This window comes from Lathamus discolor, chromosome 20 (assembly GCF_037157495.1).
Source record: "Lathamus discolor isolate bLatDis1 chromosome 20, bLatDis1.hap1, whole genome shotgun sequence".
Lineage (NCBI taxonomy): Eukaryota > Metazoa > Chordata > Aves > Psittaciformes > Psittacidae > Lathamus > Lathamus discolor.
The window spans coordinates 2154673-2168980 of NC_088903.1; the positions used below are offsets into that span (position 1 = coordinate 2154673).

General features: G+C 50.9%; 1 protein-coding gene across 3 annotated transcripts in view; it reads left to right on the forward strand.

The window, feature by feature from the left end:
* Window positions 1-14308, forward strand: part of LOC136024093 (acid-sensing ion channel 2) — a 447495-nt gene that overhangs the window by 422268 nt on the left and 10919 nt on the right. For all 3 annotated transcript variants that reach the window (XR_010616741.1, XM_065699175.1, XM_065699177.1), the window contains exon 3: window positions 5024-5151. Coding sequence is in view for 2 of the 3 variants with exons in the window: in XM_065699175.1 (XP_065555247.1) it covers window positions 5024-5151 (128 nt within the window). In the remaining variant the exon portion in view is untranslated. The remainder of the gene's footprint in view (window positions 1-5023; window positions 5152-14308) is intronic.

Consider the following 14308-nt stretch of genomic DNA (forward strand, 5'->3'; position numbering starts at 1 on the left):
TCAGTTTAGAAATGATAAGGTATGACCCAAACCCTGAGTCACTGCAATTTAGTTTTAGTTTCTCCATTCAAGCCAGTCATAGAATGGTTTGGGTTGGAAAGGACCCAAAATCATCCAGTTCCAACCCCACTGCCATGGGCGGGGATGCCTCACACTAAACCATGGCACCCAAGGCTGTGTCCAGCCTGGCCTTGAACACTGCCAGGGATGGAGCAGCCACAGCTTCTCTGGGCACACCAGTGCCTCAGCACCCTCACAAGGAAGAGCTTCTTCCTTATGTCCATCCTGAACTTCCCCTGTTTCAGTTTGAACCCATCACCCCTTGTCCTATCACTCCAGTCCCTGATAAAGAGTCCTTCTCCAGCATCCTTGTAGCCCCCTTCAGATACTGTCAAAGGGTTTTCAGGGTTTTCACCCTATTGATGGGTGATTACAAGAAACAGGCTCAATGAAGCAGCGGGACCAGTGTTCGGCCCTGTGCCTGCAGGAGGTACTACTGGAAGAAGCCATTCAAAATGATGCTAAAACTGCAAGAATTGGCAAAACCATGGCTGGGACACGTCTCTGTGGGTGTTCACAGCCCTGGATGCACCTCTCCAGGATCAGGGTGATGGCCAGGGCTTGCCACAGAACCTTGTGGGCTCTGTTCTGCTACAGGGATGTTCATTTTGCCCAGGGAGCTTGTGAGTGCTCCATCCCTGGCAGTGTTCAAGGCCAGGTTGGATGAAGCCTTGGGTGGGATGGTTTAGTGTGAGGTGTCCCTGCCCATGGCAGGGGGGTTGGGACTGGATGATCTTAAGGTCCTTTCCAACCCAAACTGTTCTATGGTTCTATGATTCTATTTTAGCTGGATGCACCCAGAACCAGACAAGTCTTGTGCTTCTGGGTCCTGTGAGACCTTCCTCTTCCTTACGCTTGCAGCAAGTGTTTAACCCACATTAATGCTTCTCAGCCCCAGCACAGAGCTTGGAAACATTTCAGATAGAGCTAATGAGTACCGGTCCAGGCGTATTTCATCAAAGGGTTTCATAGTTGGGCTTTTAATTTCTCTCTCATGGTGGCAAACAGGGAGTTTGTAGTAAATGATTTCTTAGAAGTCGAGTTTTTCAAAGCCAGTTTCATGTTTATAGCTTCATCCTCGCGTGGTTCTTGCAGGAAAAACGTGGAATGCTGCTGGGGGGGGTGGCAGCTTCTCCACAAAAACGCTGTTTATGCTTCTTTTCATCACTGATGAAAATTAATAACTGTGTGTTTTAAAAGCAGAGCTTCTTCTATGGCCTAAAAACTGCTGTCCCCTCCCTGGCTGTGGTTACAGCTGCCTACGTGCCATGGTTTTCTGTTTAAAAATACAAATCCTGTTGCTTTTAAGTCTCTTGTGGATAGTTGCAGGCTATAGGCAGTCCTGGGGTAAAGGTTGGAGTTGATGATCTTGAAGGCCTTTTCCAATCTTACTGATTCTACGATTGTATGATTCTATTAGATCTTGTTTGTTTGATACGGATTTGATATGGATGTACAGGTGTTTATCCCACAGATAGACTCAGGGCAGCACCTAGGCATGGGAAATACATGGAATTGAGTCAGAGCAGAGCAGATCCTGGTGTAAAAAAGGGCAGAATAATTTGGGATGGAAAATGTTTCAACAAAACGGTTCCCGTTGCCCAACAAGTGAGACTAAATAGAAGCGTTCTCCCCCAACTTGGCAGGTAATTGCTGAAGGGAGCATATGGTATCTCCTCTGAAGAGTTGGAAGGGGATCAACACCAGGCAAAGTGATGGAGCAGGTGGGATCAGTAGGAGTGGGCGTCATGTGGGAATAACAGGATTGGGATTGACGCTGGAGGAGTTGGTGGGAGCTCGGGAAAGGGTTTGAACCCGTTCTGGTGTGTGTTCACCTATGGGGCTTGGGCATCTGGGTGCTGGACCCTCTGCAGAGCTCAGGGCTGCTGTGGTGCTGTTGAGCTGTGTGAGGTTGGATGGGGACATTGCATTGACAAAGGTTCTGGGGAAAGGTGGCTTGACCCTCAGCACTGGGGTGTTTCTAAGGGTCAGCTCTGGGGAGGTGTTGGCAGGGAGGAGACCCTCAAATGAACCCCCCATGTGCTGGGAATGCAAAGCTTGAGCTGACAGGGAGCTTGGACATGCCAACATCCATCTGATGCCTCTTAGAGCAAGGGGAGCCCAATTACAGCTGAGCAAAAGCAAGGCAGGGTTTTGTCACAGTAGGGTTGTGTTGCCTCCATCACGGGAAGGTGGTAGGGAATGATTTGGGTTGTGGTTGTTGGATCTTGCGCATAAGTACAGGCCAAGAGCAAGGACAGACAATGCCAGTCTTGTTCTGGGAGACTTCAGTATAGGGAAAAGCCAAAATTAACTCATACCTTCAGTGCCAGCATCCCACCAGCATGGGATTCAGAGGAGGTGCACTCAAGCTCCACATCCACAGCCTGCCACCCGATGCAGTAATGCTCCGTGCCCTAAATCATGGCAATATTTAGTTACCAAAAGCACTTTTGTCACAAGGAGACAAAAGTAAATGATTAGTTTGCATGGAGCATTGCAGAGCTCATGCACAGGCAGGTAGATAAGCGTGAGCACCAGAGGCATCAATCGATGAGAGCGTGTGTTTAAGAGTGAGCCTTGCAGGTCAATACATCTCTGGTTGAAAGTCCAGCTCCAACTGCTTGGAGCTGAGCCCTGACCAAGTGCATGGAGAGCTCACTGACATCCCAGACATCTGCAAGTGTATTCAAGACCTGGGGAGGGAACTTTGAGTAAGTCCTGTTTTTCTTCAATTTGTGCCTTAGGTAGAAAAGCTGGGGTTTGAAAGTTTCATAGCTCCAGCTGCAAAGGTTGCCAGGGTCAAGTGCTTGAGATGTGGAGATGCTGTTGGATGAGATGTGGCTGCGGGTGCAGAGCATCGAGTTTTGTGTAGCCAGCATGTAAAGCAGCCTTGCTGTCACAGTGGGGCTTTAAAAATGTTGTTTACTCCTAAAACCTGAATGCAATTCTCAGCCTGGAGATGGCTCCAGTGAGACCTTAGAGCAGCTCCAGTGCCTAAAGGGGCTGCAGGAAACCTGGAGAGGGGCTTGGGACAAGGGCCTGTAGGGACAGGCCAAGGGGAATGGCTTGAACCTGCCCGAGGGGAGACTGAGCTGAGCTCTTAGGCAGAAGCTCTTCCCTGTGAGGGTGCTGAGGCGCTGGCACAGGGTGCCCAGAGAAGCTGTGGCTGCCCCATCCCTGGCAGTGCTCAAGGCCAGGTTGGACACAGGGGCTTGGAGCAAGCTGCTCCAGTGGAAGGGGTCCCTGCCCGTGGCAGGGGTTGGAGCTGGAGGAGCTTTGAGGTCCCTTCACCCAAACCAGTCTGGGATTCTCTGATACGGTTTTCTGCAGTGTGTGGTTTGAGGTTGGCAGGGAGGGTTTATTTGCTCAGTGGGAGGGAAGGTGACAGCAGCGCATCTTGCTGGGGTCTCCAGAGGTCTGTGGTCCAACCTTCTTGGACCATCGCTTGTTAAGCACTGTGACTGCTCATGTTTAGCATGACAAATCCATGCATAAGCCCATTCCCATCCTGGCAGTCTCTGTCTTCATTTGCCTTGGGAGCTACCAGGTGATCAGGGCCCAAGAAAATCCTCTTGGGAGAGGAAGACCGATGTGTCTGCTGCCCAATTGAGTCAGCAGTTACATCTTCTTAAGCAGCGAGGTCCCGATATCTGATCTGTAATCCTCATGTTATCCAGTATCACCTTACTCAGCCCTTGCCCTTCTCCTCTGCTCTAGTGTCTTCTGTTGTTGTCTCCTGTGCAGTCCCTGGAGTAACAGCTCTGTGGCTGTGATTCCTTGGTGCCGGGTTTCTGTCAGTGCTTCAGACTGAACACAGTGCTGCTAAAAACCGAGATCCATAACAAAATAGTAGGAAAACACCACGGAATCGTAAGAAAATAAAGAATGATTCATCTTTAAACAGAAGCTGTTTAGACGTGGAGGTGGTATTGCTGGCCACAGGCATGGATTCGTGTTAGTGGGTAACACGGTTTTTAAGCCAAATTACACAGAGTTAACAATTTCCTTTGCAAATCAGTCCCCCACCCCTTAGGCCCATATGCTCCCTCCAGTTGGCTGAGGTGTGAGACCGCAGCAGCAATACCAAGGAAGGAAGGTTGCATGCCCCAGCTGTGTGAAGATGCCTGTGTGATGAGAGGAGCCCAGAGTGTTCCTATGTCGCACTCGGGGCTGATTTGCATCCCATTAATTCTTCTTCATAAAGTCTCTTTTGGGTTGGTTTTAGCTCGTAGTGAAAGAGGGGGACTGACCTCGAGTTACTTGGTTATTCAGCATAGCTTTGGGATGTGGGAACCTCACGTCACCCTTAACTCAGTGATGTGTCAGCCCCTGGGCTGCAAATGCCTTTGTCCAGCTTGGAGCAACTTCAGCTGCCAAAAACATGAGCTCCTTTGAATGTAACCCACTTTTTGGTTATTTAATTCCCTACATTGTCTCCCAAGTGGCCTCAGGCTGCATCAGAGGCTTTCAGCATAGGAGACCTTATGGACAGCAGAAACCTCTGTTTGGAGGAAAGAGTTTATTTGCTTTAGTAATAAGGGAATGAATTCTGTAACTAAATAGCAACTAGAAAGTAGATGTCACCTCCTGTTTTCTCTAGCTTGGAAGTACACATCAAGCAGGAGAAATCATGAATCTGTGTTATAGAGAGGGTGAGCCCTTGGGATAGGCAGCAGTGGAAAGGACCAGGAGCCTGGGGATGCTCTTGGTCCCAGTGGGCAGCACTGGTGATGTGGGCTGAGTCCAGGCTGTCCTCTGCTCATGCTGCTGCTGCTGGGTTCTCTTCCTCAATGCCCAGAAGTGTCATCATGCAGGTGGAGCGCTCCCAACTGCTTGTCTCCTGCTCCTGAGCAGTACAGCCTTACCAGATACCGTATTCCATGGAGGGGCAGACAGGCCCGTGCAGGCGGACACTGTCCAACCCACCACAGCCTGCTGACCTCTTCCCTTCTTCTTCCAGAGGAGACGACGTTTGAGGCTGGAGTCAAAGTCCAGATCCACAGCCAGTCTGAGCCACCCTTTGTCCAGGAGCTGGGATTCGGGGTGGCCCCTGGATTCCAGACCTTTGTGGCCACCCAGGAGCAAAGGGTAAGTCCTATATTTCATTTACACACTAAGATCCTTCCAGTGGGTCAGTAGGAGAACTTGCTCCTATGTACCAGCACCCCTTGCGAGTCATCCTCATCATTAACAGTAGTTTTTATACCTTCCTTCAGTTTGGTTGGGATGAGGGCAGGTTTTTCAGTGTTGCTTCTCATGCATTGCCCATGATCCTTTTAATTTTGCCACAGAAGGGGCTTCATCCCTGGTAATTTCCCTGCCTCGATGCCAACATGGACACTGGGATTGAGCACCCTCAGCAAGTTTGCCAATGACACCGAGCAGTGAGGTGTCATTGATGCGCTGTAGGGAAGGGATGGGATGCAGAGGGACCCGAATAGCCTGGAGAGGTGGGACCGTGTGAAGCTCATGGAGTTCAACAAGGCCAAGCGCAAGGTCCTGCACGTGGGTCGGGGCAATCCCAGCACAAACACAGGCTGGGGGAGATTGGATGGAGCAACCTGAAGAGAAGGACTTGGGGTGTTGGGTGAGGAGAAGCTCCCCATGACCCGGCTTCAGTGAGTGCTTGAGCCCAGAACCCCCCCATGTGCTGGGCTGCACCCCCAGAGCGTGAGCAGCAGCTCAGGGAGGGGATCCTGCCCCTCTGCTGTGCTCTGGGGAGACCCCCCCTGCAGCCCTGATCCAGCTCTGGGGCAGCAGCACAAGAGGGATGTGGAGCTGTTGGAGCGAGGCCAGAGGAGGCCATGGGGATGCTGCGAGGGCTGGAGCAGCTCTGCTCTGGAGCCAGGCTGAGAGAGCTGGGCTGGGGCAGCCTGGAGAAGAGAAGGCTCCTGAAGGGGAGACCTGAGAGCAGCTCCAGTGCCTAAAGGGGCTGCAGGGAACCTGGAGAGGGGCTTGGGACAAGGGCCTGTAGGGACAGGCCAAGGGGAATGGCTTGAACCTGCCCGAGGGCAGACTGAGCTGAGCTCTTAGGCAGAAGCTCTTCCCTGTGAGGGTGCTGAGGCGCTGGCACAGGGTGCCCAGAGAAGCTGTGGCTGCCCCATCCCTGGCAGTGCTCAAGGCCAGGTTGGACACAGGGGCTTGGAGCAAGCTGCTCCAGTGGAAGGGGTCCCTGCCCGTGGCAGGGGTTGGAACTGGAGGAGCTTTAAGGTCCCTTCCAACTCAAAGCATGCTGTAATTCTGTGGTTCAGCTCTGGCAGTTGCTCTGTGTGTTGGGTACCTTCCAACCCACCAAGAACGGATGCTTTTTGCCAAAAAGCTTTCACACTCCAGGGGCATAAAAAGAGATGAAGAGGAGAGTATTTCATTATGTAGAACAGCATGAATCTTTTCAGGTAACACAGAAATAGTCACATTATTCATTATAAACTGTGGTGGGATGCTCGTGGCTCAGGATCACCCTCCCTGAGTCCTGATGGTGACGCATCATCATCGTGTGGATGGATGTGATGTGATGCGGTGTCATTACACCCAAATCCTCATCAGGGGTACAGGAAGCAGGCCAGCAGAATGATTTTTTTCCCCCCATCCTGGCCCTGGTGCTTTCATTCCATCCCTCCTGCCTCATTGCTTCTCTCATTTTCTTCCCTGCTCTTGCATCCACCCTCAAATGAGACATAAATCAAGTTGAGGAAAGCAAGCCCAAGCTGTTGAAGGGTTTGCTTTGATTAAAAGTCCGTGGAGATCAGAGCTGCAGTTGTCACACTTTAGCTGAGAGCAACGTAAGGAATTCATCCCCAAACACATCGCCAGGTACCAAAATACACCTGAAGATGCTGCGTTTCAGGGGGCCCGCATGCAGCTCTTCTCTCCTTCATTACGGTGGGCTTGTGTGTAATCACCCAGGAGATGATGAACGTTGTGGGATCCCAGTGGGCGAGCTCAGTTAAAGCAGAGAAATGTTTCACTGCTCTCGGTTTGTATCTGGTGGGCAGGAGAAAATGAGCAGCTCTATTAGCACGCAGGGCTTTCGTTGGGAGTGTAACAGCCAAGGCAAAGAGCTTTTCAGGTCTGAGGCAGCGGCTGCTGGTGTCCAAAGCAGAAAGAGGCTTGAAAACCCATTGTGGGCAGTTTTCACACCCATTCCCTTGGCACAAGCTCTTCTTCTCATCCCCAAGGTCCTCACCTCCCTCTGCAACTGCTTTCTGCTGCCCCAGGGGACCCAGCATTGCTTCCATGGGGCGTTCTGCAAGGTAAAGAGGCTGGAGGGCTGGAAAACTGATTAACCAGCATGAGAACTGTCGACAGCAATTACCAGGCATTGAACACCTTATCCATTGCCTCTTGTGCATCTCAGGGAGCATGCTGGGTGAGCCCCATGCCTGTAGCTGCTGTGGGCATACACACTGCAGAACGGTGTGGGCTGGATACCAGGGTTAGGGTTACCAGCTCCGGGATTAGGGCCAGATATTCCCTGTAATGGCTCCAGATGGGAAATGGCAGCTCCTGGCAGAAAGCTTGAAGATGCTGAGTTGTCCCAGAGAGCAACTTGCCAAAGGGGACAGAGGAAGTCAGTGTTGGAGCGGAGCATCCCATGTCTTGGCATCACCACCCATTTACACAGCACTTCGCGTGCCCCATAAGCAGGCTGGGGATGTGTTGTGCGTGATGCCGAAGGGGTTTGGCAGCACCTCCTCGAATCAGACTCACTTGGCAGCACAAATGGTAATGGGAACGATTTGTCTTCCTTAAACATCCCAGCTTCAGCAAGATGTGGGAGCGTGGCTGGGAGCTGGAGCCTGCAGCGAGGATCTCAAGGACTTGCTTCTAAGATAGAAATAGCATACATGCTGGAGGCTTTTCAGACAGCTGCTGTAAATCTTCCCCATCCCATTGCCAGCATTAACTATTGCATTATTTCTATTAAAAAATCAGATTTCCTATCAAGAAGACAGCGAGCTGAGAGGGAAAAAAACCCATCCCTCCTGCCTGGCAGGGATGATATAGAAGATGACAAGAAAAATAGATCTGGGGTTGCTCTTTGCTCATGCAGGTCCCCTCTTCCGCAGGTTTTCCCAGTGTTTTGATGCTGGGAGTGGGAAAGGCACGTTTCTGGTTGGGGCCAGGGCTTCTGTATCTGGTTTAAAGTCGTACCATGGACTGTAAAGGCTTTAACTGGAGATCCAGAGGTTCTTCAAGCTGCCTGCCTGGAGCAGCCTTAGCTCCATGGTCAATGCTGCCTACCCCAGTCCCTCCTCTCCATAAAGTCATTTTTCTACCTAATTACAACCATTACAGCACACACATGCTTCTGCCTCTTCTAAAGTACCCCATAGGGGCCAGCTGGGCATCACCCACCTTCTCAAGCCCTGAATGCACATCTTTTGTTCACATCTGGGGCAGGTAGATGCTGCTCCTTCACTAAAGCAGAGCATAAGGAAAAGCCCATGAGCAGCACCCAGAAGGCTGAGTCCAGTCGGTTACTGGGGTCCTAAGCCACGAAACATAAATGAAATGACCCTCCAGCTACTCCAGAGGAATGGAAGTAAAAGTAGAGACATCTCCCAGCTCAGAGCAGCCTCCGTGTTAGTTAAAAGCACTTCTCAGGTGTGGAATTGGGCAGGCTCACCTTGGTGTGATGGTAGATGTACATCATCTTTGAGACAGGCTTTAGCGTGTAGGGGATTGATTTGTGGCTGGCTTAGAGGCTCCTGGTGTTATTTCTGGCTCTGTTACTATTCCCTTTGCCCGTGCTCTAGTGGAACCCTTCGTCCCCAATCCCAGTCTTGGAAATAAGAGTATTTACTGGGCTTTACTTCCTGATTTCCTGCCTTTCCAGGTATGCAGCCACTTAATGCGAGTGAGAGCTTTCATCTTGGTGCCAGAGTGATAAATCCTGGATCTTTATACCCAGAGCTTTCCAAAAGCCCCTTGTCAACAGCAAACTCTGGCTCCGTGATGGTGCGTGATCTCCTTAAATCTCCCTTTAAAATTAGCTGTCAGTCTAAAAAGATGAGCAAAGTCAGCTTTTCCCCTCCTCCTGCAGTGGCTGAGCCCTCTGATTCCTGCAGACTGACACTTTTAAGATGCATTCACCAGTTTTGGAACTGCACCATTAATGCAGTAACGATGTCATGCGGGTTTGCACTCATAGCATCATAAGAGGGACTTTACATGCACATTGGTTGTGTGTGCTGAGTCAGCAAAGGCCATGCCAGCGGCAGGTTTCCTCCGTCAAACAGGGTTGTTGGGTTGTATAGGCCAAGCTGTTTCTGTGCTGTGGTCTCGTGGCTGAAGGGAGATGCTTTCTGTCTGAAATCTCAGACCAAAGCCGTGCCCTGAAGTTTAAGGGGAGCCAGGACAGAGCTTCCTAAATTGATCTGGGAGGTAGCACAGCAGAAGGAAGCGCATAATGGGCAGTTGCGATTAAAACAAGAGAGTCTTGATGGAGAAGGGTGGAAAGCATCCCTGGGTTACTTGCTGCAGCAGTGACTGTGTCTGAATGCAATGTGGAAGGAGCCAGAGTGGTTTACATGGACGTGCCAGGCCATAGCTGCTGCTTTTGGGGGGGGTTCACACCATTTCGCGTGGGGAGATCCCTGTACAGTGAGAGATGCTCCCGCCACGCCGGGGAGCGGTTTCCATGGCAATTCCTGAGCCTAATGAATAAGGTTTGTTTTCTGATGAATGGGCAAAGCCCTGAGCTGTGCAGGAGCTGGCTTGGGGCACACTGTGCTGTCACCCCTTGATGGGTCCCAAGGGAGGGCAGGACTACCCCGAGCAGGGCAGTGCCTTCAGCTCCTGCTACTTTGGCTTCAGAGGGATCCACCTCAATTCTTCCCTTTTCCTGGCTCTTTTGGCTGAGCCTGGTGCTTTAACAAGCCTCCTGTGTTGTGCACAGCCCTGGGGAGGCTGCAGTATCCCCCCAGCATCAGACCATGGCACGAAGGCTGGGTGGACACACTGGACATTCCGTGTCAGAGGGCTGATCCCCTCGGAAAAGATAAATCCCCCCTGGCTTTAGCTCCCCTTTTCCCGGCTGAGTTTACCTCATCTTGGCAGCACCAGCCGGGGCTCTCCCATAATGGATGGGATCAGATGATGGTACTTCCCCAGCTCAGCTGCTCCCCATCGGCACGGCACGTTAGAGAAGATGAAAAGCCCACTAAAAATGGCAATTTCTGCCAACTTGGCAATAAAAATTTAAGAGGCTTCAATTAAGCAACAGGTTCGAAGATGGAGCAATATTGTTTAATAGGGCTCTAGTGTGCCTTGGAGACTCATCCCCTCGTAACGCTTGCACGGGACAGAGAGCATCAGCTAGCAACAACTGCAGTACCACAAGTGTAATTACAGAGGCAGGAAAAAGGGGCTCGGGGTCTGGCAGCGATCGCTCTGAAACCTGCATTTCCCAACAGGGTGTAGGCAGTGGCACTGGAAAACGAGGAGCAATTAAATAGCATTTCCCATGTTTCCTAACCCTCGCGCAGAGCATCTTCTCCTACCTACAGTCTTACACCTCCTCCTAGAAAAGCATTCACTCTCTGATTTCTTTCCCTCAATCCCACACACTCTCTCAGTTGATTTCCTCCAGTATATGGGCAGACTCTGAATTAATTCAAACCACAAGAAGCAGTACTGGCAGGCAGCAGTGGCCAGCCGCAGAGAAAACATCATTGCAATAGGGGTGGTTCAAAGCAGGAGATGGAAGGAAACAATTGGGCGGCTGGTTTTGTAGGGCATCAGAGAGGTTTTGCTTCAAAAACGGCATTAGGAGTGATTCAGCCTGTTGGTAAAAGGACTCAAAAGAAAATGGGTTTAGAGGTAACTGATGGAAATGAGTCAGGGCGAGGAACGGTGCATCTGAATGGGCAGGAGTTGGAAAGGGCTCGCTTAGGAAGGTCAGGAAGAGAAAACATCAGGGATGTAGATGGCATAATGGTCTGGGTGCTCCTGCCAACCATATTATAGGGGTGAGATGGAAAGCTGCTCACTGAGGACAGGATTGCTTCAGAGTCCAGCTCCACCAAATAGGGCACCTCTGTAAGACTGAGCCCAACAAATCCAGCCAACAGTGCCCAGCAGGATGAGGGGGACACTTTTGGTGCTTATAGGTGTGCCAAGGAGGGGACCAGGAGGGAGAGGGTGCAGTGTGTTGCAATTCAAGACTGAATTTGCATGCGTAAAGGATACCACTCAATGAGAACAGCACTAGATGTGAGTTTGTAGATGGTCAGTGCAGCAAATGCCAGGAGCATCCATCCAGTGGGTCCTGGGAGTGAACCTGGGTTGAGGCTCCGGATTGGCTGCCCTTGACTTTTTGGGAAGCCACAGGAAGTTTCAATATTGCTATTTGATTGGCAAAATTATTTCTAAGGAAATGGGGACCCAAGATCATGTTCTTCTGGCACTGGAAGAGTTAAGCTCTTATCCTTAAAGACAACGGCTTCTTTAGTGCTTTTGTGAAGGGAGCAAATGGGAAGGAACAGCACCCAGCAAAGGGAGACAGCGAATAGACAACTTCCAGCATCATTAACTGGGAGATGATGCCAACCAGCTGTGTCTGGGCTGAGTTTCTTAAGCATTTTACAAGTGCTAAAGCTTCCTGGGATTGAAATTCTATTAACTTGATGTTATTTGATGTCTCATTAAAGAACGGAGGTTTCTGCTTATTGAAGCAAACGCAAACACACCCCATACAGGTTTTGCCACGTTCAGGGAGAGGTTTGCGTTCCTCCTCCCTGATTGCTGCCTCAGCTTGGTGGCATCAGGTGGGACCCACATGTGGAGGAGGCGGGAGAAGGGCTGAGCTGTAGCAGGATGCAGGATACATCCCCAAAGCTGGATTCATCGCAGAGCCCAGCTGAAAAATGAGCTGAAACTGCCCCAGCCTCATGCTGGAAGCGTCTCTGCCGTGTTTCCACATTGTCCCTATTACATCAAATTACACATGCAGAAAAAACCAGAGATGCCACTTAAAATAAATGGGGAAAAAAAGACCTCTCTGGCTGCAGACAGATGTTGGCGGTTATTGGGAGGCTCAGTGCCAGGAGCAGTGTGTGAAGGGCAGCAGCGTGGCCAGGGAAAAGGGCTGTGACAAGGACAGGGCTGTGCTGAACGGCCCCCACCACCCTGACTCACTTCCCCCCTGTTTGCCAAAAGCAGCTCTTCCTTTCCTTGTGTTTCGGGCAAGCAAGATCCATCTTGAGCTTAAGGAGACGAGTCAATTTGCTCCTTTTCTTTGCCCTCCAGTTTGTAACAGATCGTAGTAATTCCTAATAGCTGGGATGAAGAGAACTTAAAAAGCATTTCATTAATTAATGAAGTATTAATGATTGCGAAAGTGCGAGGACGTGAGTTTGTCAACCCCAATTAGAGGCTGAAGCTGAATCTCTATCAGCATGAGACGGCGCAGTGCCGGGGAGGGATGTGTGCCTTGGGAAGCTGCCACGGCAGCAGAGCAAAGCTAGAGCTCAGCACGGCTTTCTTGTGGGAACCCAGGGCAGGAGCTGCCTTTGCCCCTGCTTTTCTTATTGCTTTTATGCTTCTTTTCCCTTTCTGGCTTCAAAGAAAAGCAGCTTTGGTGATAGCAGAGCAGATGAGAGGGGAGCAGCTCAGCATCCTTGGACAAGCTCCACCGGTCCAGCGCCTGAACCCTCCTGCCAACCCCAAATCAGCATCATCTAGAAGAAGGGAAGACATTTCTCTCAAGAGGAGGAGATGTCTGTGTGGCTGCAAGGGAGAAGAATCAAATCCAAGTAGTGTCTGTCCCATTCGTGTTGTTTATATGGCAATGGAGTAATGGTTTAAACATTAACAGGGGATTGCAGGTTGGATATAAGGCAGAAGCTCTTCCCTGTGAGGGTGCTGAGGCGCTGGCACAGGGTGCCCAGAGAAGCTGTGGCTGCCCCATCCCTGGCAGTGCTCAAGGCCGGTTTGGACACACGGGCTTGGAGCAAGCTGCTCTAGGGTGTCCCTGCCCATGGCAGGGGGTTGGAATTAGATGATCATAAGGTTGTTTCCAACCGAAACCATTCCATGATTCTATGATCATGTGTGTTCCTGTTCCTGGATTGGCTCCCCAGTGTGCTCTTCTGTCGGCCCCGTTAGCATCATGGGCAGGAAATTCAGATGTCAAATGGGTAAAATGTGTCTCTCAGGTAGCTCTCTGGGGCCAAGTGCTTTGGATGTCAGTGCTTTGCTTGAGATTGCAGCCCTGTTTTGGTGAGGAGGGGGTTAAGGAGGGAAGCTGTTATGGATGGAGCATTAACCTCAGGGATTTCAGGGCACTAGGTCTCCTGTGCCAAAGCAGGAAAGGAAACGGCAGTAAGGATGGGGCTGGTCTGCAGGGGAGAAGCCTGTGATCCTGATCCATTGCTCTTCAGGACAGGAAGCTCTGCAGAAGAGTTTGACCCCTTAGTTTGAGTCTTTCAGTGCAAGGTGCAGTATTTGATGGGTAAAACCATGCCTGGCTCTGCATCTCGATAATGGCTTCTTTGAAGGATGATGCTGAGCATTTCAGAGGATGCAGCACAGCAGTCCTGGCACTCACCTTGTACCTGCAAGCGATACTGCTGTGGCTCCGAGCACAAACAGTTACCGAACAGCTGCCTTCAGAGTTAATTGGAAATAAAAGGTCAGGACAAGAGTTGTCTGCATCAGAGACTTGGTACGTTGGGGCCTGCTCACCAAAACCACCGGGGAAATGCAACGGGAGCTTTCCTGGGACCAAATTATCTTAGGATGCTGAGGCAGAGTCTGGGGAATGTGCCCCCCTATTCACTGCAGAGCCCTGTCCCTAATGATGTGCCTCTCTCCGTGAGAGTTTGCTTCTGATTGCAAATTACAGAGCAGGAGGGAAGCGATGAGCCTTTCAAGCTGTCATTACCATAGAGGATCCAGGTAATAACCCTTGATGAGCCCCTTGGAGAGAGACGAGTTCACCGACTTGCTCAAGGGAGGGAGGGTCCAACCCTGCCACCCCAGGGAGCGTTGTCTCTAAGCTCTTGCCCATAAGGAAGAAGCATGGATTTGCCTGTCACACTTTAAATGAACCTTTGCTGCTTCACCAAGCCAGTGATGGAGGGGGAAGCACATGGATTCCCAGTGCTGGTCCCCCGGCTGTGGGAGATGCTTTGGTTACTGCTTGGAGGCCTGGCCAGAGGCAAGAAATCCTGCCTTGCGATACAGGGGTGGAAGAGGTAGGGATTAATGTAGAACAAGGCAGCAGCGAGGTGCCTCTGTC